This window comes from Rana temporaria, chromosome 13 (genome assembly GCF_905171775.1).
Source record: "Rana temporaria chromosome 13, aRanTem1.1, whole genome shotgun sequence".
Lineage (NCBI taxonomy): Eukaryota > Metazoa > Chordata > Amphibia > Anura > Ranidae > Rana > Rana temporaria.
The window spans coordinates 95,974,812-96,002,769 of NC_053501.1; the positions used below are offsets into that span (position 1 = coordinate 95,974,812).

The following is a 27,958-nucleotide window of genomic DNA, read 5'->3' on the forward strand; positions in this document are numbered from 1 at the left end:
ATCTTCCACGCTTTCAACTTCACCATCAATCTTTAGTGATGAACTCCACCCAAAACTACAACTTCTTTATGCACCGCTCTGCTGATTTGCTCTCACAGTTATAAATGGGTCCCACTAACGCATAGGTCCAAAAATCACTCTTTCCCATTAGGGGTTAATCTCAAATTCCCTTAATGCAACTTAATGTCATTGGTGCAAGTGAGCTCCAAAATAAACATCAGAGATACTCATACCACTTTCTGTTTAAAAAAAAACTATTTATTAGGACACAAGATTAAAAGCACTTACATGATATTATATCTATCCAAGTTGAAAGGAAACATAACACTTCTGCATGCTACCAACTGTCCCTGATTTCGAGGAACTGTCCCTCTTTGCCCCTCATTTTGGTCAGGTATTTCCCAGTGCTAAACCTTTCATTTAATTTCTAAATTGTTGCATTTGTACATTTTAAAAGCCAATATAAAGGAATAGGAGTGGTAAAAAAAAAGTCCTTGTGGATTTAATTAAGCTTTATTTTGGTTAATTCTCCTTAAGGGTGTGTGTCAGGGGGCGTGTTCTATGCCTACATACGTTTGCAAGTAGGTGTCCCTCATTCCCATCTCAAAATGTTGGGAGGTATGCTTCTGCTACTTGCTGTTATGGAACTGGGATCACTCATCATTCTCCTCTCACCTCTGGAGGCTGGCACATCCAGTAGCGTTGTGACATCAGTAGGGATGAGCCGAACACCCCCCAGTTCGGTTCGCATCAGAACATGCGAACAGGCAATAAATTTGTTCGAACATCCAAACACTGTTAAAGTCTATGGGACTCGAACATGAAAAATCTAAAGTGCTAATTTTAAAGGCTAATATGCAAGCTATTGTCATAAAAAGTGTTTGGGGACCTGGGTCCTGCCCCAGGGGACACGTATCAACGCAAAATCAAAAGTTTTAAAAACTGCATTTTTTTGGGAGCAGTGATTTTAATAATGTTTATTGTAACAATATAGTGAAACAATAAAAGTGAAATATTCCTTTAAATTTCTTACCTAGGGGGTGGGTAAAGTATGCCTGTAAAGTAGCGCTTGTTTCCCATGCTTAGAACTGTCCCTTCACAAAGTGTCATTTCTGAAGGAAAAAAAGTCATTTAAAATCACTCGCAGCTATAATGAATTGTCGGCTCCCGGCAATACAGAGAAAAGGCATTGAAAGTCATTGATAAAAAAAAAATGCGTGGGGGTCCCCCCCCCAAATTCAATTACCAGGCCCTTCAGGTCTGGTATGGATATTAAGGGGAACTCCACCCCAAATAAAAAAAAATTATGTGGGGTTTCCCCCAAATATCCATACCAGACCCTTCAGGTCTGGTGTGGATTTTAAGGGGAACTTCACCCCAAATTTAAAAAAAATATTGCGTAGAGTTTCCCCCCAAAAATCCACACCAGACCCTTTATCCGAGCACGCAACCTGGCAGGCAGCAGGAAAAAAGGGGGGCGAGAATGCCCCCCCTCCTGAACCGTACCAGGCCACATGCCCTCAACATGGGGAGGAGGCTTTGGGGGTCTGTGACCCCTCAAAGCACTATGTCCCCATGTTGATGGGGACAAAGGCCTCATCCCCACAACCCTTGCCCGGTGGTTATGGGTTGTCTGCCGGCGGGGGGCTTATCGAAATCTGGAAGACCCCTGCCCCCCCCCCCTATGTGAATTGGTATTGGGGTACATTGTACCTCTACCATTTCACAAAGAAAGTGTAACAAATTGTAAAAAAACACACACAGTTAGGAAAGTTCCTAAAAATGAAAAAATAAAACTAAAAAAAAGATTCCAGTGGTGGTAATACACTCTCGGTCTCTGCTCCAACGCTGTCGGTATCCTGCGATGGGTGATCTCCTCTCCAAGGTCCAGCAATGAGATGATCTCCTCTTCGTCCATGTAACGCAGGTTTCCCGTTGCCTCAGAGGGGGCGGGGTTACCCTCTTGTCACTGGGAAAGTCTGGGTTTCCCTTTGCGTCAAAGGGGGACAGGGTCACGTGACGAGTGGCCCCGCCCTCAGATACATAAGAGCTGTCACTGGCTCCTCTAACGCATCATTCTCGGGGTGTCTCCGGTGGAGACAGGATGCACTGCGCTGCGGACATTTTTATCGTTGGATCCTGGACCTGGATGAAGAGGAGATCACCCATCGCAGGATACCGACAGCGTTGGAGTGGAGACCGAGAGTGGATTACCACCGCTGGAATCTTTTTTTTTTTTTTTAATAAAGGACTTTCCCAACGGTGTTTTTATCAATGACTTTCGCTTTTTCTCTGTATTGCCGGAAGCCGATAATTCATTATAGCCGCGAGTGATTTTAAATTACTTTTTTTTCTTCAGAAATGACACTTTGTGCAGGGACAGTTCTAAGCATGGGAAACAAATTTAAAGGAATATTTCACTTTTATTGTTTCACTTTAAGCATTATTAAAATCGGCCGTTTTTAAAACTTTTTTTTGCATTGATACATGTCCCCTGGGACAGGACCCAGGTCCTCAAACACTTTATGACAATAACTTGCATATAAGCCTTTAAAATTAGCACTGGGTCAAGTGGAAAAATTACACCGCACAGCTGAACTAACACAGAAACCAGAAATTTAAGTAATCATTCTGAGCTAACTACAGCTCAGATAACACTAAATTTAAATATAGCGTGCTACACACACACACACACACACACATATATATATATTTAATTGGCAGAGATCCTAGAGAATAAAATGTCGTTGCAATATTTTATGTCACACAGTATTTGCGAAGCGGTCTTTCAAATGCAATTTTTTTGGGGAAAAAAATACACCTTAATGAATTAAGAAAAATAAAAAACACTAAAGTTATCCCAATTTTTTTTTTTTTTGTATAATGTGAAAGATGATGTTATGCCGAGTAAATAAATACCTAACAAGTCATGCTTTGAAATTGCACACACAATTGAAAACTACAGGACTTAAAAATCTCCATAGAAAAAAATTCTACAGGTTACTAGTAGTGTTGCTCACGAATATTCGTATTGCGAATATTGCATATTCGATTATTCGCGAATAACTCGAATATCGCGGCCAAAATTCGCTATTACGAATATTCACATTTTTTCAAATGTATTTTTAAAACAGATCACATCCTAGTGATCTCCATCGACGTCTAAAAGCATTGCTGGTATGATTAGAGACCCTGGGCCGAGTAGCTAAGCTAAGGCGATCCTTTTATGTTGACGAATATTCGCTATCGCGAATATTCGTATTACGATTATTCGCGAATACTTTCTCTGCCCTTCTTTTGCATCAGAGCCAATCAGAGTTCTCCTACCACAGTTGTCCATAGCTACCAATAGGAACCTGCCTGCATGACCAGTATATAAGATCACTCCCAGCAGTATTTCAGTGCAGATTCACAAGGTGGCTAGAGAGAGTGGAGTGTTTCTGTGCGTTTTTCCAGTGTATCACATCTTCAAAGAATTTTCCATCTTTTGTCCCGTGTCATCATTTGCATTTCACCTCTTTAATGAGAATAACTGTTTAACATAAAGACATTTAAGAGATGTCAACGTAAACGGTTTACTTGGCTTTTTTTTAACTCAACAGAATCAGGGGCCCCAGTGTGCAGTTGATCTTTACCTAACTCAATACAGGTCAGTCTAGAGGAGAGATCTGTATTTTCCAAATCTATGGTTATTCAATATTTATTAAACTAATCAATATACAAATTGGTCAAAGTAAACCCTCAAATCTATATAATAATGTATTTATTTTATTAATACCTTGTTGTTAGTTGCAGGGTCCATTACGTAAAACCACACTTTTTCCAAAGGGCAGGTGAAATTGAATGTTTCAGAATTTCGCAATCAATTTCGCATTCGCATTAGCGAAATTTCGCCCAAAAAATGTTTTGATAAAATATCACGAATATTCGATTTTAGCGAATATTTCACGAATATTCGCCTATATATTCGTGATATATCGTGAAATCGAATATGGCGTATTCCGCTCAACACTAGTTACTAGTCTAGAGTTACAGAGGAGGTATTGTGCTAGAATAATTGCTCTCACTCTAACGATTGTGGCCATACCTCACATGTGTGGTTTGAACACTGTTTACATTTTCTGGCGTGACTTACGTATGTGTACGGAGGGACGGGTGCTTTAAATTTTTATACATTTTTTCTTATTTTTACACAGATAACTTTTATTGCTGTTAGGAGGAATGTAAACATCCCTTGTGACAGTAATAGTGTCAGGACCTGGATTCGAACCTGGGACCTCAGCTGTGTCTGGCAGTGAAACTTCTCACTGAGCTATCTGGGATGCTGGATAGCTCCCTGTCTGATCTGCTGGACAAACCCATCTGATCCATTGAACATTCCTGCCTTGTGTCTTGATTGTCTTGAACCTTGAACCCCTTGCTCCTCCCACCAACTTCCTGATATAAGCCATGTCTCTGCACTTCCTCCTTGCCAGAATATTGTGCTATCTCCAGCCTGTATCTCGCTCCTGTCTTCTCTGCTGCCGTCCATATTTGCTACTGCTCGTTATCGACCCTTGGCTTGTTATCGACTACGCTTCTGCCTGATCCCAACCTACAAATACTCGTTATCGACCCTTGGCTTGTTATCGACTACGCTTCTGCCTGATCCCAATCTACAAATACTCATTACCGACCTTTTGGCTTGTTTACCGACCACGCTTCTGTTTGATCCTTACCTGCTTATCTGCTATTGTACCCCGGCTTTCTCACCTCCTGGTGGGGCAATCCTGAGGACCGCGACCTGGCGCTAACACGCAGCAAAATCCATCTCCACCTTCAGGAGCTCTGGTGAATACCGGTTAGCGCTTAGATTCCGCACCTCAGGTGACCCCGTGTCATCAGCCAGGGTGACCTGCTCAGCTGCTATAGCTACTGGCCTCTGAGCCTGACCCCAGACCGTGACAGAATATTCTGGCCCAAAACATGGAGGCCGTTGTAGCAGCTGCAGTAGCCCCTCTCAGAATGCAAATCGGTGAGTTGCAGACGTATGCTGTTAACTCCCAGGAAAAGATTTCAGAGTTACAAATTGAACTGAAAGCGCTACAGGAGGAAATCCTTGATCTGAATAAACAATTGCGTGATTTTCGTGCCCGAGATACTGCTGCTGTAGATTCTAATGCACGAATGCCCCTACCACTTAAGTTTAACGGAGACCGCCGCAATTATAGAGGGTTCCTTAATCAATGTCGTATATACTTTCAGATGCAACCTGCTGCATTTACTTCTGAAAGGAAAAAGGTGCTGTTTATTATCAACCTCCTGACTGAGGAAGCTTTAGCCTGGGCCTCCCCTTATGTGGAGAAAGATGATGTCGTCCTGGATGATTTCAATTCTTTTGTGACTGCGATGAACCAAGTTTTTGATGATCCTAACCGCTGCGCTACTGCTGAGGCTAAATTGCACAATTTACGGCAGGGTAGACGCTCTGTTGCAGAGTACACAACTGAATTTCGACGCTGGATCTCAGATACCAATTGGAATCCAGCAGCACAAAAGAGTCAGTTCCGTCAAGGACTCTCAGAACAAGTAAAAGATGAGCTTGCCAGAGTAGAAAGTCCTGACGACCTTGAGGCTTTCATTAAATTATGTATTCGAATTGATCAGAGACTTACTGAAAGGAGAAAGGAGAGACTGGGAATCTTAGGCAGTAATGGTGGCATGCGTTTTTCTACTACTCAGTATTCGCCTAAGGGTCCAAGAGTTTTTCCTGATTCTGACGCTCCTGAACCTATGCAGGTGGATGCTATTAAAAGGTCTATTACTACTCAGGAGAAAGATAGACGACGTTCAGAGAACTTATGTCTGTATTGTGGAGACTCCGGACATTATGCAGTTAATTGTCCCAATAAATTTAAAAGAACAATTGCAGCAACGGATGTAACAGTATCTGAACAAATAAACTTAATTTCTCAGTCCGTCTCACCTTTGATTCAGGAAGCAAATAAAGTTAATTCCGTATCAACTCATTTTGTTATCCCAATAAGGCTTATCGTTGAAAGCAATGAAATACCTTGCTCTGCTATGCTGGACTCAGGGGCCGGGGGAAACTTCATGGACATAGAATTTGCCCAAAGTAATAACATTCTAATAAGAAATAAACTCGCCCCTATTAATATGGAAACTGTGGATGGCTCACCTTTGTCTTCAGGACCAGTTACCCACGAGACCATCCCACTGAAGCTCTTAATTGAGACTGACCATCAGGAGACCATCAGCTTTGAGCTGATCACATCACCCAAATTCCCTATTATCCTAGGCATTCCTTGGTTCTCTATCCATAATCCCTCCATCAACTGGGAGACACGTTCTTTAAGCTTTACATCTGACCACTGCAAAAGACATTGCAAAGAATCTTATCAAATAAGCCCTTCACCAACCCAGGATTTACAAGCAGCTTTGGCAACCATTAAGTCATACGACAAGCTACCTCCACAATATCTTGAGTTTCGGGACGTTTGTGATAAAAAGGGTGCAGATCAGCTGCCTCCTCATCGCTCTTATGATTGTCCCATTGAATTGCTTCCAGGGGCAGAAATACCATTTGGGCGCCTTTATTCTTTATCAGAAACTGAACTGAAGGTGCTTAAAGAGTGGATTAATGAGAATCTAGAGAAGGGTTTTATCAGACACTCAACCTCTCCTGCTGGGGCAGCCTTATTCTTTGTGGTAAAGAAGGACTCCACCCTGCGTCCGTGTATTGACTACAGAGATTTAAATAGGATCACAATTTAGAATCGCTATCCACTCCCGCTCATTCCAGAAATGCTTGAGAGACTCCGCTCCGCCAAACTCTTTACCAAATTAGATTTACGGGGGGCATACAACCTTGTCCGCATTCGTCCCGGGGATGAATATAAAACTGCTTTCAGAACCAGATATGGACATTTTGAGTCTTTGGTCATGCCCTTTGGGCTTTGCAATGCTCCCGCAACTTTTCAACATTTTATTAATGATGTTTTTCGAGATTTGCTTGATCAGTTTGTAATAGCATACTTGGATGACATTCTCATTTTCTCTGATACTTTGGAAGAACACCGCAAACATGTCTGTATTGTTTTCGAGAGATTAAGGCGGAATAAACTTTACATCAAACTAGAAAAGTGCGAGTTTGAACAAACTCAGATCCAGTTCTTGGGATACATAATCTCTTCTGAAGGGGTAAGCATGGATCCTGATAAGATCAAAGCAGTGGTGGATTGGCCTGTCCCTAGAACTGTTAAGGAGATACAGCGATTTGTTGGATTTGCCAACTTTTACAGAAGATTTATAAGGAATTTCTCCAAGGTAATTGCTCCAATTACACAGCTGACAAAGAAAGGGATGCCCCTTTTGTGGTCACCTGAGGCACAGACTGCCTTTAATAAACTTAAAACTCTCTTCACTTCTGCGCCAATCCTGGTACATCCAGATCCAGAACTACCTTTCATCGTAGAAGTTGATGCTTCTAATTCTGCTGTGGGAGCTATCCTTTCTCAGCGAATTGGAGAAAAAATGCAGCTTCATCCTTGCGCTTATTTCTCTCGACTGATGTCTCCTGCCGAGAGGAATTATGACATTGGAAACAAGGAGCTGCTGGCAATTAAGGAAGCATTTTCTGAGTGGAGGCATCTGTTGGAAGGGGCTAAGCATCCTGTAACCGTTCTCACCGATCATAGAAATTTAGAATTTATTAGGTCTGCTAAAAGGTTGTCATCTAGACAAGCACGTTGGACCCTTTTCTTCTCTAGGTTCAATTTTGTTATCTCGTACCGCCCAGGGTCAAGGAATGGTAAGGCTGATGCCCTATCACGGATGTTGCCTGGGCCCCTCCAGGAAAGAAACTCTGAATGTACAATCCTGCCTCAAAAGAACTTTCTAGGGGCCACAAGTTCAAAGACATTTCTTAATCTCCTCAAGGAGGGGTATGAGAATGACCAACTTCTTAATAATCCTCCTAAAGACATTAACCTCAAGTACAACAATGGTTTTTGGACTCAATCACATTGCCTCTATGTACCTGAATCAGTTCGGGTAGAAGCCCTCAGGTTGGTACACGACTCTAAACTTGCTGGTCATTTTGGGGTTTCTAAGACAGAAGAACTCTTATCACGTTCCTTTTGGTGGCCTGGGTACAAGAAAGATGTAAAGAGATATGTGGCTTCATGTCTAACCTGTGCTCGCAATAAGACACCCCGATCTTCTTCTCTGGGGTTACTTCTACCACTGCCTGTTCCATCAAGACCATGGGGGTCAATTTCTATGGACTTTGTGGTTGACCTTCCTCTTTCGAAAGGAATGACCACCATTCTAGTAGTCGTTGACCGTCTCACTAAGATGGCTCATTTTATTCCAGTGAAGGGGGTACCCTCTGCCGAACATACTGCTGAGGTAATGGTTAGAGAAGTTTTTAAACTTCATGGAATTCCTGATGATGTGGTGTCTGACAGAGGGGTACAGTTTACCTCAAAATTTTGGAAAAGTTTTTGCTCAGCTTTGGGTGTAACAATTAATCTGTCCTCAGCTTTTCATCCACAGTCTAATGGTCAAACCGAGAGGACCAATCAAACTCTGGAGCAATACCTTCGATGTTTCGTGAGTTATCTCCAGGACGACTGGGTGGACTACCTTCCTACGGCTGAGTTTGCTTATAATAATTCTAAACATAGCTCCACTTCCCAAAGCCCTTTTTTCCTAAACACCGGGTATCATCCAGTTTTTATTCCTGATCTCCCTATCCCAACTTCAATTCCTGCTGTTACCAACAGACTAACTTCATTACATGAGATCCAGGAGAAATTGACCGATACATTGAAGGAGGCGCAGGAATATTACAAGAAGGCTGCTGACAGACACCGTAGGTCTATTCCCACCTTTCAGGTAGGTGACAAGGTTTGGTTATCTACCAAAAATTTAAAGGTTCAGGTTCCATGTGCTAAGTTGGGTCAAAAGTTTATTGGACCTTTTGAGATTTCTGCTCAAATCAACCCTGTCACTTTTCGCCTAAAACTTCCTGACAATATGAAGATTCACCCTGTTTTTCATATATCACTACTCAAACATTTTCATGAAAATGCCTTTTCTGGAAGAATTCATCCTCCTCCTCCACCTGTTGAGGTCAGGGGCGGACTGGCCCAGGTGGAAAAGAGGACATTGCCCCCCAGGCCGCTCACATTATGTTTAAAAAGGGCCGCAGCGCTGTTTTTTTTTTTTTGCTAAAAATCGTCAGCGGCGGCCGCCGATTGGCTGGCTGCTGCCGTGCTGCATTGTGGGAGTTGTAGGAAGTTTAGGTCATGTGGCACGTCAGGGGAGAGTTAAGGCACGAGCGCCGTACATCTGTGACTCGTGGGCTGGCTGGGGCTGCCTGCAGAGAAATATCAGTGAGTCTGAGAGAGAGCCTGCACTGGCCCTGGATCGTGAATTAGCGGCCGAATTGCAGTGAAAGATCACACTCCATCCAGCCTGTGCTGCAGCTGTGCTGTGTCCTGTGACAAGAATGTTAGCTGCACAGGGCTCAGTGAGTGTGAGTGTATTCCGTCTTGCAGAGTACATCCCTCCCCCTCCTCAGTCTCCACTAATGGGAGAACGATCAGCACTGTCTCCTCCCGCCCCTCTCTCCCTATGCCTGCCCACACCGACACACTCGATGCAGACCATGTCTTCTGTGAAGCAGAAATTCCGGTGGGAAACTTTGAAGTCGGCAGCCACAGTGTCATCATATTCTAAACATGAAGAAGCTGAGTGAGCCAGTGACAGTGAGCCTCCTGCTAGGACTGTGCAAGTGGGTGAGCTGTAACCAGCCTCTCCCCTCCCCCCTCTTTTCCTACTCCTCTCTCCCTTGAGCCTTATCATTTAACCTCTTGCCTGCCAGGCACTTTCACTCCCTTCCTGCCCAGTACAATTTTCAGTTCTCTTAGGGTCCTTTCACACCAGCGGACCGTTCGTCCGTTCATTACAAGTCTGTTAACGGACTTGTAATGAATCCCTATGGGAACGCGTCCGTTAGCGGATGGAGCATCCGCTAGCGTCCGCGTCAGTCGGGATCCGCTTTTCCGAATGGAAGAAACACTTTTTCTTCCATTCGGCGGAACGGACCGGATGCAGACGGACAGACGGTCCGTCTGCATCTGATCCCCCATAGGGGAGAGCGGAGCAGAGACCGGGCGGTCTCTGCACAGTGTGTGGGGACCGCCCTATCCGCCGACAGCTCAGCGGGGATCCCCGCTGAGCTTTGGCGGACACACGGAGCGAACACAGAAGCGGTCCGCTCCGTGTGAAAGAGCCCTTACACTAAGCCCAGGTTCACATTGGAGCGATTTGGCATGCAATCTGACATGTCAAATCGCATGCCAAAACGGTGACAATTGCCAGCGATGGCACCATTCGAATCGATGCAACGTTGCATCGATTCCATTTGTGGTGGTGCACCGATTCCCAAAAGTAGTTTCTGTACTACTTTTGGCAACTTCGGGGAGCGATTTCAATAGAGATTTGTACAGGAACCCGCACAGATGTCTCTGAAATCGCACTCCAAAGTCGGGACTGAAATGCGAGTATGAAATCGTTCAATTCAGCTTCAACTCACACGATTTCATTCCCGATGTCAGTGTGAACCTGGGCTCCGAATGACAATTGCGCAGTCAAGCAACACTGTACCATATTACATTGTTCTTTTTTTTCACACAAATGGAGTTTTCGTTTTGGTGGTATTTAATAACAATTGGGGTTTTTTATTTTTTGCTAAAACATGGAAAAAATAAAAAAAATGTATGTTTTTTTTTTTTGTAAATACAGTGCCTTGAAAAAGTATTCATAAAATCCTAATAAAATACATTTATTTTTCTGGTTGTAACATGACAAAATGTGGGAAATTTCAAGGGGTATAAATACTTTTTCAGGGCACTGTAAGTCATTTTTCTCCTTCACTGAAGTTCACTGATGGGGGGCACAGATAGGCGGTACTGATGGGTAGCAATGATGGGCATTAATGGGTGGCACTAAAAAGCAGAACAGATTGGTGTCATTTGCTGGGCACTGTTGGGGCTGCACTGTAATCAATGCCCTAATTATTTGTACGGTGTCCCCTGTGAGGAGATGCCCCTAATCGGCGCTCCTCACAGGCTGTCATTTACATGTGATTGGCTGTTATTGGACACAGCCAATCACATGGGTAAAGAGCAGTGTCATCGGCTATTTACCAAGATCAGGGTCATGCTGTCATTGCTGTGTCATATTTGTCTTGCTTCATAACATCAATATCCGTTATAAAACCCGGAGGGCATGGATGGTGAGATGATTCGTGGCACAATGGGCCACCCGACTCGACTTGCCCCCCAGGCTTAAGGCTGCCAGCCCTCCCCTGGTTGAGGTACAGGGTGAAGAAGAATTTGTAGTGGAAAAAATTCTTGACTCCAGGATCTCTAGGAACAAACTGCAATATTTGGTTCAATGGGAAGGCTATGGGCCAGAAGAAAATTCTTGGGAGCCTGCAAAGAATGTCCATGCCCCTAGATTAACAAGGGAATTTCACCAGAGGTTCCCTCAGAAACCTGGCCCTAAGACGTCCAGTGGACGTCCTGGGAGGAGGGGAGTACTGTCAGGACCTGGATTCGAACCTGGGACCTCAGCTGTGTCTGGCAGTGAAACTTCTCACTGAGCTATCTGGGATGCTGGATAGCTCCCTGTCTGATCTGCTGGACAAACCCATCTGATCCATTGAACATTCCTGCCTTGTGTCTTGATTGTCTTGAACCTTGAACCCCTTGCTCCTCCCACCAACTTCCTGATATAAGCCATGTCTCTGCACTTCCTCCTTGCCAGAATATTGTGCTATCTCCAGCCTGTATCTCGCTCCTGTCTTCTCTGCTGCCGTCCATATTTGCTACTGCTCGTTATCGACCCTTGGCTTGTTATCGACTACGCTTCTGCCTGATCCCAACCTACAAATACTCGTTATCGACCCTTGGCTTGTTATCGACTACGCTTCTGCCTGATCCCAATCTACAAATACTCATTACTGACCTTTTGGCTTGTTTACCGACCACGCTTCTGTTTGATCCTTACCTGCTTATCTGCTATTGTACCCCGGCTTTCTCACCTCCTGGTGGGGCAATCCTGAGGACCGCGACCTGGCGCTAACACGCAGCAAAATCCATCTCCACCTTCAGGAGCTCTGGTGAATACCGGTTAGCGCTTAGATTCCGCACCTCAGGTGACCCCGTGTCATCAGCCAGGGTGACCTGCTCAGCTGCTATAGCTACTGGCCTCTGAGCCTGACCCCAGACCGTGACAAATAGTCAGTGACGGGTACTCTTTATGGAGGAATCTGAGGTCTATAAGACCCCAAATCCCTTCTTTGCACTTAAAAGCATTTACAGGCAAGTTTGGCAGTTTTGAATGCTGTCATTTTTTTAAATTTGGCACCTTTTAAGTCTTCTGTAAACCGAAAGTGAGGTCATGTAATGGCTTCCAGGTTACTAGAATCGAGACCCAATCAAAGCCGGTTCTGGCTTCGTTCAGGTCTCTGGCCAGCTGGCGGACGTGCCGGCTGGTCGCTCGTGCCTTCTGGTGGGACGGGAGAGCCCGGGCAAGGAAGGTGGGAGGCTTTTAGCCACATCGGTGGTTGGCACAAGAAAGCCGTCTGTTTGCTCTAAAAAACGCTACCGGGGTGATTTGTGCTGATTTGTGCTTGGTCGGCGTGAAGGTGTTAAATATCTGCTCCTCCTGCCTAATGTAGCGGTTACTCCCACTAGCTCATGCACCCTGTAGTGATTGGCACTTTGTGCTGTTTCTCCTTCTCCCAGTTTGAGCTCTGCTGTACCATGGATTATAAAAACCTAAAAACAAGTCCAATCCAGGTACCAACATTTCTTGCATTTAAAAAATATATATACAATATAAAATTCTTGTGACATCCTCCATTGGAGGTAAATTGATAAGCACAAAATGTGCTAAATAGCCAATGGATAGGGCAACACACACCACAATGGACATGGACAAAAAACAAAAAAGCACAATAACACATGGAACAGATGCCAGATAATCTATGCCCAGGTGGTCATGCCGCGGCATATAGCCGTTTTGTGGCAATAAAGGTGAAATATATGGCTTGACCGCCTGTGCAGCACCAAGCCTGCCTACATGTGTCCCCTTTGGGGAGCTTTCCCCTTACTTTCAGGTAACAGTATAGAAAGTGATGGGTAAAGGGGGACATCTGAAATTTACACTTGCATTAAGTAGATTTAATCTTGCCTTCACTGTTGTTTCAAGAGCAGGAAGTGAGGGGAAATCCCTAAGGGGTCACAGCCAATGGTTCTTACACTCATGGGTTATGGCAGGGAATTTACTTTTTACATTTTCTAGTTTTAATTAGTAAAGCCTGTTATCATCTACCATCCAAGATCCAGGATAGAATGGTCACCTTTACACTTCTACCCTTTTTGTGTATACAGGAGGAGAGGATGTCCCTGTCATACTGAATGGTCTTATAAACCAATCCATCCCAATGTCACTGAGTGGAGGTCCATCAGATCCTGTACGTCTAGTAAGCTGGAACTTCAAAACAACCCTATTGGTGACTTACACAAATAATCAGATTATTGGTATAGATGAAAAGTTTAGAGGAAGACTGGAGATCCTGAATGATGGGAAAGTGCTGAGGATTGGACATCTGAGACTGGAGGACAGTGGACTGTATACTGCAACTATAATTTTTACCAACAACGCAAACTATCAGAAAGTCTACAACCTCACTGTGTATGGTAAGTGATCACCTGAGTATTCTTTTGTTTAACTGGCTGAAATGTTATCATTGATTTCCAATCTCTTTGTGGAGAACACAGATGTTAACATCATCAATGTATTTAAAAGCTCACATCTATTTAGTAAGGCCACAAGTATATAAGATAGCCCCATTTAGTCTGTGTATTATTTACCCATTACCCTATAGGAAGATGGACAAATTCTCAGGAACCAATGTGTCCTGAAAATTATTTGTATTCTTTACATTTTGTGCTATTGTTTTTTTTTTATTTATGGTAAACATCTACAGTATGTATTGATGTTTTTATTTATTTTTCTTTCGTTTAATTTTAAATATTTTTAAATTCGTTTTTTAATTATATTTCTTGAAATTTCAGTGCGCATGGGTCATTTTTACTAAATTATTGTAATGGGCAACATTCTTAGTACAAGTAAAACATACCGTATTTATCGGGGTATTGCGCGCTCCGGCGTATAGCGCGCACCCCTAAAGTGGACCCGCAATTCCTGTAAAAAAAAGATTTTAGTACTTACAGTTTTTTGTGTCTTGCGCGGCGTCTATCGGCGCCTTGTCGGGTCCGGCGTCCGTCTGCGGCTTCGGTGGTGTCCTCCTCGTCGGGTCCGGCGTCGTTATACCATATAACATAGCGCAGTACACTTGTGTATAGTCGGGCAGGCTCGGCTCCTCTCGCGGTCACGTCCTGTGCGTCCTGTACATCCAGGACGTAACTGCGAGAGAAGCAGAGCCTGTCCGACTATACACGACGGTAATGCGCTCGGTATATGCCGGCGCAGTAATTCAAACTCGGCGCGGGAAGCGGGTATCGGCGTATATCGCGCACCCACGATTTTGCCCTGAATTTCAGGGCAAAAAAGTGCGCGGTATACGCCGATAAATACGGTATTTGTTTTGACATATTATATTCATTTTTAATATTGTCCTTTCTCTCAACCTACTGCCAGTGAAACAAGCTTCCGGTTTTTATGCTATGCTTTTGGTTGTCTGCATTGTGGTTGATGCTAGACATGTATGTCTTAACATTAGTCTAAAAAAGTTCAGCTTGCAAAACCTCTACATATTTTGGGGAACAAATGTTCTACATTGCATATATTTACATTTTTGTTTAACTATACTTATTTAATGGGAAGTTTGAAAAAAAAAAATCCTGAGCTGTCTACATATGGTACTGTAATGCCGCGTACACACGGTAGTTTTTCGGCATAAAAAAAAATGACATTTTTAAAAACGTCATTTAAAATGATGGTGTGTGGGCTTCACATCGTTTTTCGGCTTCTGAAAAACAACAAAAAAAAAATTCAAACATGCTGCATTTTTTAATGTCGTTTTTTAAAATGTCGTTTTTCGGGTTGTAAAAAATGATGGTGTGTGGGCTAAAACAACGTTTTAAACCCGCGCATGCCCAGAAGCAAGTTATGAGACGGGAGCGCTCGTTCAGGTAAAACTACCATTTGTAATGGAGTAAGCACATTCATCACGCTGTAACAGACAAAAAAAGCGCGAATCGTCTTTTACTAACAAGGAATCAGCTAAAAGCAGCCCAAAGGCGAATAGAACTTCCCCTTCAGAGTGCTGTCATACGTGTTGTACGTCACCGCGCTTTGTTCATCATTTTTAAAAAACGATGGTGTGTGTGGGCAACATCGTTTTTAATGATGAAGTTGTAAAAACTTCATTTTTTGGACATGCTGAAAAATGTCTTATTTTTTTTCATGCCGAAAAACAACCCTGTGTACGCGGCATTAAGCCGCGTACACACGATCAGTCCATCCGATGAGAACGGTCTGATGGACCGTTGCCATAGGTTAACCGATGAAGCTGACTGATGGTCCGTCGTGCCTACACACCATCGGTTAAAAAAACGATCGTGTCAGAATGCGGTGACGTAAATTACAACGACGTGCTGAAAAAAACTAAGTTCAATGCTTCCAAGCATGCGTCGACTTGATTCTGAGCATGCGTGGATTTTTTTTTTTTTACAAGAAAAGCATGCGTGGATTTTTAACTGATGGTTGTGCCTACTAACGATCGTTTTTTTCCCATCGGTTAGGAATCCATAGGTTAAATTTAAAGCAAGTTGTTTTTCTTTTAACCTATGGGGCCCACACACGATCGGTTTGGACCGGTCAATCAGACCGTTGTCCTCTGGTTAACCTATCATGTGTACGAGGCCTTAAATATACTTACCAGCCCAGCAGATTCAGCTTTGTCCTGTTCTCCCACACTGCTCTCCTTGTGCAAGTCTGTTCTATCATCTTCTTCTTGTAGGCCATCAGGGGGTTGGCTGTCACCAGTGGTGTACCAATGGGGAGCGGTCCACCCTAAGTGCCACACATTGGGGAGATGTCAGGCTGGTGTTCCGTCAAAATAGCCAATCCATCAAGATCTCCAGTTACGTCACTGTATTGGAGATTCGGACGTCTTGCTGTTTTGACACAACACCTGCAACCGCATACTCTTCGTTACATGGTATTATGAGCGGATATTGTTAGTCCGCTCTGATACTAACCAACAAAATGGCCACCTCCGCGGTGGAGACAACTTCCACCTCGTTACCTGCTGTTGTGTCAAAACAGGTCTATACCGGAGTCTACACGCTTGCCGGTGTTGTGTCAAAACGGCAAGTCATCGAAAAATGTCCAATTAATGAAGCATTGCAAGGCTGGCAGTTACAATCACTCCCAGAGGTATGATGAGACTTGTAGCTCTGCAACAGTTAGAGAGCCCCAGGTTGCCTACCCCTGGTTTACAGTAACCGGAAGTGATGTCATTGGAGATCTTTATGAATTAGCTATTTTGACAGAACACCGGCGCTGCTTAGGGGTGTCGGGCCAGTTTGTCAGCACCCCTCTACCTCCAGCCTAATACACTGGCTGATCCTCCTCTGCCGTCCAACTCAGCGATGCCCCGAACCCAGACAGGTCAGCCCAGCGGCCTCCCAAGCACCCCCTGTAGCACGTTCAGCGCAGGACTTCACCCAGCAGGCAGGAACAGTGCAGGAGCCAATGTGTGAGAGAGGTGCCCAGAGGATCTGCCTGTGCCTAACCTACCTCTTGCTGCTCCTGCCCCTGGGACTGGCCTGGACCTACAGGGAGGAGGTGGAGAGTGACAAGTTCCTGATCTCTGACAGGCCAAATTATAGAAGCTCCAGGTGAGGGGTACTGTGGCCCTTACCTGTCATCTTCACCTCCCATCTGAATATCCAAACTCCCTGCCAGCACTGACACTCATCCCATTCCCCCCACCAAGGAGTAAGAGAAGGAAAAAAATAAGAGAGAAGACATAAAAGGGAGAGGAAAAAAGGGGGAGGGACAAAGAAAAAGGGAGAGAAAGAAAAAGAAAGACGACTAGAGAGAGGGATGGGGAAAAAAACAAGAAATTAGAATAGAGAGATAAAAGGGAAAGAAAGGAGAACAAAGAGAGAGTAGTACATCCAAAAATGTACCATAAGGGGTTTTAATACAGCACGAGTGGAAGGGACTCAGGGAGTTCTAAATGTCTGTGGATTAGGGGCGCAAAATTACTTGTCTTGTACTTGTTAGGGGTACCCACAACTTGGTACATTTTATCAAGGGGTCACAGCATTAGAAAGATTGAGAACCACTGTGTTAGAGGGACATCGGTCCCCTTAGTGATCACCAGTGCTACAAATCAGTGCCCATCAATGCTGCTAATCAGTGTCCACCAGTGCCACCTATCAGTGCCCACCAGTGCCACATATTATTGCCCATCAGTGTTGCCAATCGGTACCCACCAGTGCCTCATCAGTGCCTACCAGTGCCGCCTATCAGTGCCCATCATGGAAAACATGGAAATCGATGGACAGCCGCACTCCAGATAAACTTGAAGAAGTTGTCTTTATTAATAAAAGTAAGACATGTACATCCAAAAATACAGTCACATAAGGGGACAGCCGACGCGTTTCGCACACAATTAGTGCTTATCTGTGTCCATCAGTGCCGCCTATCAGTGCCACCTCTCCATGCCGCCTATCAGTGCCCATCAGTGTCACCCATCCGTGCATCCTCATGAGTGCCTCCCGATCAGTGCCACCAGTGCCGCCTCATCAGTGCCCATTAGTGCCGCACCTATCAGTGCCGCCTTTTAGTGCTACCTCTCCATGCCGCCTATGGAGGAGAACATTTTAAAATTTTAAAACTATATTTTTTCTAAATTTTCGGACTTGTTTTTGTTTAGAAAAACATAAAAACCCCAGTGGTGATTAAATACCACCAAAAGAAAGCTCTACAGTGTTGCATGACCACGCAAATTGTCATTCAAAGGGTGAGAATATTGGCCTGGGCAGGAAGGGGGTATAAGTGCCCAGTAAGCAAGTGGTTAAAGGGTAAAAAAATAGCAAATATAAAAAATAATATAGCGTATACAATTTCTACATAAATCATATTGTAATTGAATGTTAAAAATTACCTTTCCTTTTCAATCTGCAGCGCTGTAATTTTTTGTAAAATCCAGTGCAATATGGCTAACTGTAGGCGTGTAGAAAACGCAACCCCCCCCCCCCCCAAAAAATATAATTTCCTGCTTGTGTGATTGGCTCACTGAGTTTCCCAGAAGTCTGCACTATGATACAAGTCAGATTTTTAGCATCCCCTGCAACAAAAAATTTCATTTTTGGCGAGATACTCCAAAAGGAAAATCACATCTAATTGGATGTAGACCCTGCCACTTTCCTCATCAGAACCCTGCAAGTGCAGCAGCTGATTGATACATAATCATAAAAACACTCCCATACAGATTCACTTTGTATATGGAAATAGAAACAAACAGCTATAAAAGGAAGGACTATGTAACAAAATTAGTTAAAATCCCTACAATGTACATTCCAGAGAGTTTTTTTTTTTTTTCAACAAAAGTGGAGTTACCATTTAAAAATTTACAATATTTATAACACTATTTAGAAACTACAGTTTAAAGTTTAGGTGCAGTGTAATGTAAAGGGGTCCAGAGGTGTAGGGTGCTGTGTAATGCCTAAACTGAGCAAAATAAAATTATATATTTTTGGGGGGATATTTATTACAGCAAAAAGTTAAAAATATTGTTTTTTTTTTTCAAAATTGTCGCTCTTTTTGTTTATAGCGCAAAAAATAAAAACCGCAGAGGTGATCAAATACCACCAAAAGAAAGCTCTATTTGTGGGAAAAAAAAGGACGTCAATTTTGTTTGGGAGCCGAGACACACGACCGCGCAATTGTCAGTTAAAGCGATGCAGTGCCAAATCACAAAATGTGGCCTGGTCTTTGGCCAGCCAAATGGTCAGGGGCTGAAGTGGTTAATAATACATAAAAGGCATCTAACATAAATGTGTGTTCTTTCCTACAGAACCTGTTCCTACCCCGTCCATAGTAGCTGAAGAGAGGAAGGACAGCCCTGATTGGTGCAATGTGACTCTTCGTTGTTCGGTCCCAACAAACAAATCGTCATTATCCTATACCTGGAAATACAGACATGGAGGCTCTGATTATCAGCTGTATAAGAATTCTGGAGACACAATCCAGATGTCACTGCAAGCGGAGTCCAGGGAGATGGAGGTCCTGTGTATCATACACAACCAGGCTGACATGAAAAATATTTCTCTACGTAATCTCTGCCTGGATCATAGTGTGAACGTCAAAAGTGCTGGAGGTAAATTGGGTAATAATAAATCTATTCCCTGACTTTTTGCAACAGTTACAGGACCCTAAGGAAAACTGGGTTTGTGATGAAAATTCTATGTGTGTGTGCTTGGGTGGATCTGGGCAGGATTGAGCTCATTGGACATCCTCCAATTTAAATGTAAACAACTTCGGGAGGCAGAATATATCACTATTACATAGACATGTGCAGACTGGAATATTTTGTTTCGTTTTCGTTCGGAAAATAAATTTATTTAGTTACTCCCGAAAATCGTTTTGATTTATTTCGTTTTTCGTTGGGGAAAAGCTTTCGTCCGAAAATCCAATACTACTTGGTTTCTGTCGGATGGTCAAAAGAATATTCGCCGGAACGTCGAATCTTTTTGGTTTCTGTCGAATGGTCAAAAGAATATTCGCCGGAACGTCGAATCTTTTTGGTTTCTGTCGAATGGTCAAAAGAATATTCGACGGAACGTCGAATCGTACATTTCCGTTCGAATATTCCGCCTACAAGAATTCTAATGTTGTATGACTAGTATTAATTACGAATCTATTCTCTATAATGTCAAATCTATTTTCTCATAAATCGAAATCCATTTTCTGTAATGTCAAATCTTTTCTCTATGATTTTGAATCTTTTCCCTATAATGTCGAATCTCTCTATATCGAATTTTTACCGCAACGAAAACGAAAATAAAGCATTTTTTATGTCGGATCTTTCGGTTTTCATTTCTTGCACTTTCGTTATCGTTTGTTAAAACGATAACGAAAAAAAAAGATTTTCGGACGAAAATGCATTCTAACAAAAACGAATGCACATGTCTACTATTACACACACAGCTGCTTCATCCTATACAACAATAATTAGAAGATCTGTTCACTGCACACCATGATGGCTTATCAGCCATTTTGCACCTCTGGACCCCTTTACATTACACAGCCCCCTGCACCTCTGGACCCTTTTACATTACACAGCACCCTACACCTCTGGACCCCTTTACATTACACTGCACCCTGCACCCCTTTACATTACACACCACCTTGCACCTAAGGACCTCTTTACATTACACTGCACCCTGCACCTCTGGACCCCTTTACATTACACAGCCCTTGTACCTCTGGACCCCTTTACATTACACTACACCCTGCACGTCGTTATCCCTTTACATTAAACAACCCTTGTACCTCTGGACCCCTTTACATTACACAGCCGCCTGCACCTCTGGACCCCTTTCCATTTCACAGCACCCTACACCTCTGGACCCCTTCACATAACACAGCCCTTGTACCTCTGGACCCCTTTACATTACACTGCACCCTGCACCTATGGACCCCTTTACATTACACACCACCTTGCACCTCTGGACACCTTCACATTACACAGCCCTTGTACCTCTGGACCCCTTTACATTACACAGCACCCTGCACCTCAGGACCCCTTTACATTACACAGCACCCTACACCTCTGGACCCCTTTACATCACACAGCACCCTACACCTCTGGACCCCTTTACATTACACTGCACCCTGCACCATGGACACCTTTACATTACACAGCACCCTACACCTCTTTACATTACACAGCACCTTGCACCTCTGGACCCCTTTACATTACACAGCATCCTACACCTCTGGACCCCTTTACATTACACAGCCCTTGTACCTCTGGACCCCTTTACATTACACACCACCTTGCACCTAAGGACCTCTTTACATTACACTGCACCCTGCACCCCTTTACATTACACAGCCACCTGCACCTCTGGACCCCTTTACATTACACAACACCCTGCACCTCTGGACTTCTTTACATTACACAGCCGCCTGCACCTCTGGACCCCTTTACATTACACAACACCCTACACCTCTGGACCTCTTTACATTACACAGCACCCTGCACCTCTGGACTTCTTTACATTACACAGCCGCCTGCACCTCTGGACCCCTTTACATTACACAGCACCCTACACCTCTGAACCCCTTTACATTACACAGCCCTTGTACCTCTGGACCCCTTTACATTACACTACACCCTGCACCTCTGGACCCACCCCTACAGTACAGACCCCCCTACAGTATAGACCCCCTCTTCAGACCCATAATGCACCTCCAGATGATCAGTGCGGGACATTCACAGTGACAGAACTGGTCGGGTGATGGGTCCCCTCCCCCTGTGTAGACATAAAGGAGGAGGGGGAGGCGGCTTCACTCTGCTCAGCTGTGTAAGACAGCCGAGACTGATCAGAGCCGCTGCCACGAGAGAAGGTGGATCGTTGCGGGTCCCGGTGTCACTCGGGTACGGCTTGCACCCCCCTTGCAAAGCCACTACAGGCTTTCCATCACCGTGTGTGTTCTTCCTGGTGCCACAGCTGAGGTGCCACTGCTTAAACACGCCCGCTGTCTTCGCTTCAGTCGCCCACTTAGTACGCCACTGCTGCACAGGAATATAACAGTTGTACAACTGCGGGATGAAACCTTATTGGTTGCTCTGAGACAGTTTTTTTGTTTATGTTTTTTTAAAGATGTGTTTCTGATTCTATCTTATTTCCTTTCTATGCTCAGACTTAAAAGAAGAAATAATAAAAATATTGTTTTTTTTTTGCCAGGTAACTATGAACTATCACATATGAATATGTTAGATTAATAAATACACCCAGCAGGTGGGGCTCTAGATTCGTATATTATATCTATTATTAGTTGTTCTGTTGTATAGAAAATGTTTGTCTACAGAGCTCCATAGTTCAAGCTGAAATTTTTACAGAGACTCATTCCCATCTCACTGCCTGTTTATTTGTAGAATTTTAACCAGAGAGAGAGTCTGAAAGGAAACCTTTGCTTAGATAGTGGCACTCCAATTCTAAACTTTTATCTGTAAAATATTTTTTTTATATAATTAGTAAAAAAAAATTGATCTTTTAAAGGCTTAAAAACTTTAATCAGGTATCAGCTAAACCCAAACCATCATAGTTTAAGATTGATAAATGAGACCCAGTGATGCATACAGTACATTCAACTACAGTCAATGGTGGCCATACATAATACCAGTAAATGATAAAACATAAATAGAATTACATAACCACTTGAGCTCCGTAAGGTTTTATCCCCTTCTTTTTACTAGTAATGGCGTCGATCATCGATTTTTACCGGAACTGCGACATTGCAGCGGACAAATCTGACACTAAGTGACACTCTTTGGTGACCAGGGACACCAATACAGTGATCAATGGTAAAAAAAATGCACTGTCACTGTAAAGGGTGTTCAAAGAGTTAAATGTGTTCCCTGGGTTTGCTTACTAACTGTTAGGGGGATGGCTTAACTAAAGAAAGACAGCGATCAGTGTTCCTGCTTAGCAGAAATACAAAAAAATGTCTGTCTTTCTTACTAGCAGGACGACGATCTGCCTTGTTTACATAGGCAGACCGCCGTTCTGCCTCTCTCCCAATGATCGCCGGGTTTAAGGTGGACATTGGGTCCGCTGGATCCACTGATTGGCTCCCGCTGTGTCCAATCACATCGGGAGCTGAGCTCCAGCGGCGCGCACACCCCAGAGTCAAAAAAAGGGATCACGTACAGGTATGTGATTTTGCGCTTAAGGGCCGCCCTGCCACAGTATATGTACGTGGGGCGGTCCTTAAGCGGTTAATATGTGCTTATGGTATGTAATGCTCACCACACACAAACAATTAGCCAGATTCATAGAGAGTTACGCCCTTGTAACTCTGAATCTATGCCGGCGTTAATTTCGGCGTATTCTGGAAACCAGATACGCTTAAATTAGGCTAAGATACGAGCGGCGTAAGTCTCCTACGCCGTCGTATCTTAAAGTGTAATTTTTAGGCTGGTCGCTAGGTGGCACTTCCGTTGAGTTCGGCGTAGAATATGTAAATGACTAGATACGCCGATTCACGAACGTACGTGCGCCCGTCGCAGTAAAGATACGCCGTTTCCGTAAGAGATACGCCGCGTAAAGATAAAGCTGTCCCCTAGGAGGCGTAGTTAATGTTAAGTATGGCCGTCGTTCCCGCGTCGAAATTTGAAAATTTTGCGTAAGTCGTCCGTGAATAGGGCTGGACGTAATTTACGTTCACGTCGAAACCAATACGTCCTTGCGGCGTACTTTGGCGCAATGCACACTGGGATATGTACACGGACGGCGCATGCACTGTTCGTAAAAAACGTCAGTCACGTCAGGTCACCCCCCATTAACATAAAACACGCCCCCTCATCCTCATTTGAATAAGGCGCGCTTACGCCAGCCCTATTTATGCTACGCCGCCGTAAGTGAGGAGGCAAGTACTTTGTGAATACAGTACTTGCCTCTCTGACTTAAGGCGGCGTAGCGTAAATACGATACGCTATGCCGCCTTAAAGTTGCGGCGGCGTCTCTGAATCCAGCTAAATGTCTGTCTCCCTTAGATCTTAGTAACTCAGGGGAGTGAAGGGCCACTTTATTGTATAACTAAAGGCAAAACTTTTTTTTTTTAGTTTTGGTTAAAGTGGAGAAAGATTTGAACACCTGTCAAGGTTTTTAGTACTGTCTGTGTAGAGTCACCTGCTCTATTTGTCCTGGAGCTTGTTATCACCAAAAGTAAAAGTAAAAAAAAATAATTAAGTTGTCACCAGAACAGGGATTGAGGGGAAATCATTAAATGGGGACACTAATTCAGGTGACAGCCCGGGGATTCTTCCACTTTGGAGTGTTTACCTCTCACTTTCTATTTTGGCTCATGGACAGGAAATGAAGGGAAATCTCCCCAAATCCCCCAATGGACACAGATGACAGGGGGTTACATATGCATTATATGCATGAAGGTAAAAAACCTTCATTGTGCAGATCCATGCTCAGCCCCCCTTAGGCTGGATTCACATCTATGCATTTTTAGCTCTTTTTGCATTTTGCAGATTTGCACTACAGTCCATTTAACATGGTTTCCTATGGAACATGTTCGGTAGTGCAATTCTGCAAAAAGTATTACAATTGCATAGGTGTGAATCCAGCCTAATACTGACCTAAGCCCAATCTCGATCCAGCGATGTGCATGAGAGCAGTGGCTCTCCCAGGTATCTCCCTCCTCATTGGCTGAGATGCTGTTGTCAATCACAGCCAGTGGGAAGGGATCAGGGCAGGACTGGACCATACTCTCTGTGTCTTATGGCACTTGGCAAAGGGGAGGGACCCAAAGCACCAGCAGGGGACCTGAAAAGAGAAGGATGACTATTGCACAGGGCAGGTAAGTATAACACGTTTCTTCTTTATTTTTTATTTTTTACTTTACAAACACTTTAAGTCTATATCTGTGTTCTTGGTTAAGTACATAACAAGTTTAATTCTACAGAGAATCCTTTTTGTCTTATTACAGATCTAACCTGTTGGATACAATTGTACATCTACATACCCATTCTGATTATTCTGTCATTATCTCTGCCTTTTCTGTGTTTACTGAACAGGAGGAAACCAGAATAAAAGTAAGTACTTATAAAATAATTTTTAGCACCTAATAGTGGATATGCAATTCTAAATAAAATATGAACCACTTCCGTACAGGGCACTTTTACCCCCTTTCTGCCCAGGCCAATTTTCAGCTTTCAGCGCTATCGCACTTCAAATTAAAAATTGCGGCTTCGTGTATCACTGTAGCCATATGGAATTTTATATAAAAAAAAAATAGACAGATAAAGCTTTCTTTTGGTGGTATTTAATCACCACTGGGGTTTTAACTTTTTGCTAACAAAAATGAAAAAATTACTGAAAATGTTGAAGATTTTTTTTTTTTTTGCAATGTCCAGTTTTAGTAAATTAACCCCATTGCCTTGTTTATCTAATCCAGTGGTCTCCAAACTATGGCCAGGGGGCCAAATGCGACCCTTTGCTTGTTTTTGTCAGGCCCTTGGGGCAGTATTTTTTTCACTGACACAGACGAAGGGGCACAGTTCCTCCCAATGACACAACAATGTGGCCCAATAATACCAATGATGGGGGACCATTCCTTCCAATGACACCAACAATGAGGCCCGATGATACCAATGATGGGGGACCATTCCTTCCAATGACACCAACAATGAGGCTCAATAATACCAATGATGGGGGACCATTCCTTCCAATGACACCAACAATGAGGGCGATGATACCAATGCTGGGGGACCATTCCTTCCAATGACACCAACAATGAGGTCCAATAATACCAATGATAGGGGACCATTCCTTCCAACGACACCAACAATGAGGCCCGATGATACCAATGATGGGGGACCATTCCTTCCAATGACACCAACAATGAGGGCGATGATACCAATGCTGGGGGACCATTCCTTCCAATGACACCAACAATGAGGCCCGATGATACCAATGATGGGGGACCATTCCTTCCAATGACACCAACAATGAGGTCCATTAATACCAATGATAGGGGACCATTCCTTCCAACGACACCAACAATGAGGCTCGATGATACCAATGATGGGGGACCATTCCTTTCAATGACACCAACAATGAGGCCCGATGATACCAATGATGGGGGACAATTCCTTCCAATGACACCAACAATGAGGCCCGATGATACCAATGAAAGGGGACCATTCCTTCCAACAACACCAACAATGAGGCCCGATGATACCAATGATGGGGGACCATTCCTCCCAATGACACCAACAATGAGGCCCGATGATACCAATGATGGGGGACCATTCCTCCCAATGATGGGGCACAGTTCCTCCCAATGATACCGAAGATCAGGCACTGTTCCTCCCAATGACACCAACAATGGGGCACAGTTCCCCCCAATGACCTGAACAACGGGGCACTATTGCTCTCACTGACACAAAAAATGGGGCATTGTTTACTGACGCTGGGACAATTTCGACTCATGATGTCCACAGTCCGACCCTGTAAAGTCTGAAGGACAGTAAACTGGCCCTTTGTTTAGAAAGTTTGGAGATCTCTGATCTAATCTAAATTAATCGGCTTCCATTTTTTTTTTTTTTTTTTTAAGGCTTAATTGAACAAGATGAAGTTAGAATCTGATTGGCTACACCAGCTGCACCAGATTTTGCGCTCTCCGGTTTAAATAAATCAACCCCATTTACTTGTTTAACCGGTTCCCACCCGGTTTATTTTACTATGAGTGTGACACTCTTTTTTTTGGTGGACATCATATAACGTCATCCCATTCTTGGTGCACAGAGCGGCGGTTGGTGGTGAGCTGTGTCCCTCCCTTTTTTTAATTGCTTTTTTTTTCGTTTGTTTAGCAAAAAAAACAAACTGTAGTGATTAAATGCCACCAAAAGAAAGCTCTATCTGTCTCAAAAAAAATATGAAAATTAAATTTGGGTACATTGTGGCGTGACCAAGAGGGGGGTGAAAGTGCCCAGTATTGAAGTGGTAAAAAAGCATGGATTCTGAATGACTCATCTACAGTAAGGAAATCTGAACTAGCAAAATATGTAGTACTATTGAATACACACACATTGGGTCTTCTAAAGAGTAACGCTCTAAATATCTTCTTTACAGGTCGGCCATGTGAAGGTGATATGACTTTTACAAATCGAGAAGAATAAAAGTTTCCTGTTACACAACTGCTCAGACTGAGGGACATATCCTCAAGTTTCAGCTCTCTCCGATAACATATTCTACAAAAGTGAAGCCCAACAACATGCAGTCATGGTGAACTGGTTATGGACCTTATTCTGGATCAATGACCTCTTCCATTAGTACATCACAGATGGACCAGCTGTGTAATTACAGCCAAGGGAGGGGTAGGCAGGAAAATGGGACACAAGCCCACACCACATGTCAGCATACTCCTTGTATTGGACCAGCGTGGTCCTGAAGAGCCCAAGTCCACCAAAACTAGTCCCAGTGCTTTGGTAGTGGACCCTTTTCAAAGCAAGCTTCAATATGGGCAGTATTGAGATGAATGTGGTTGCACACTTGCTGCCACTGTGATACCAGGCAGTTAACATGTTGCTGTCCCAAGCTGGTATCTAGTTGGGAACACCATTTTTATTTTTAAATACTTTGATGTTTTTCCATTTAAAGAAATACTGTATATACTCGAGTATAGGATGACCCAAATATAAGCCGAATCACCTAATTTTACCACAAAAAACTGGGAAAACTTATTGACTCGAGAAGAAACCTAGGGTGTCCATCTGCATGCCTCACTGTGCCTCACTTTTCCTCACTGTGTCCATGTCCATGCCTCAATGTGTGCATGCCTCACTATACTAGACTGACGTTTAACATGGAAGTCTATGAAAGGGGTGCCCAAATTTGAAAAATCGGTGCTCCCCAGCCGTAGGTCCCCCAGACAACAAACTTTGCTCACTTGTAGAGGAGAAATGGGGCTACAAGTGTGTGTTTCGGGTCCAGGGGACCTATGACCAGCTGGTACCAGGTCCCCAAAGTCACCAGAGTAATGACTGTTTACATGGGAGTCTATGGAAGGGGTGCCCGGCTTTGAAAAATAGGTGCTCCCCGGCTGTAGGTCCCTCGGATAACAAACTTTGCACACTTGTAGAGTGGGGCTA

At 43.7% G+C, this 27,958-nt stretch overlaps 1 protein-coding gene across 1 annotated transcript in view; it reads left to right on the forward strand.

The window, feature by feature from the left end:
- Positions 1 to 24,927, forward strand: part of LOC120920085 (SLAM family member 9-like) — a 102,997-nt gene extending 78,070 nt beyond the window's left edge. The window contains exons 4-6 of the mRNA XM_040331998.1: positions 13,470 to 13,778; positions 19,139 to 19,441; positions 24,793 to 24,927. Coding sequence (XP_040187932.1) covers positions 13,470 to 13,778; positions 19,139 to 19,441; positions 24,793 to 24,896 — 716 coding nt within the window. The 3' untranslated portion in view covers positions 24,897 to 24,927. The remainder of the gene's footprint in view (positions 1 to 13,469; positions 13,779 to 19,138; positions 19,442 to 24,792) is intronic.
- The last annotated feature ends 3,031 nt before the right edge of the window (positions 24,928 to 27,958 follow it).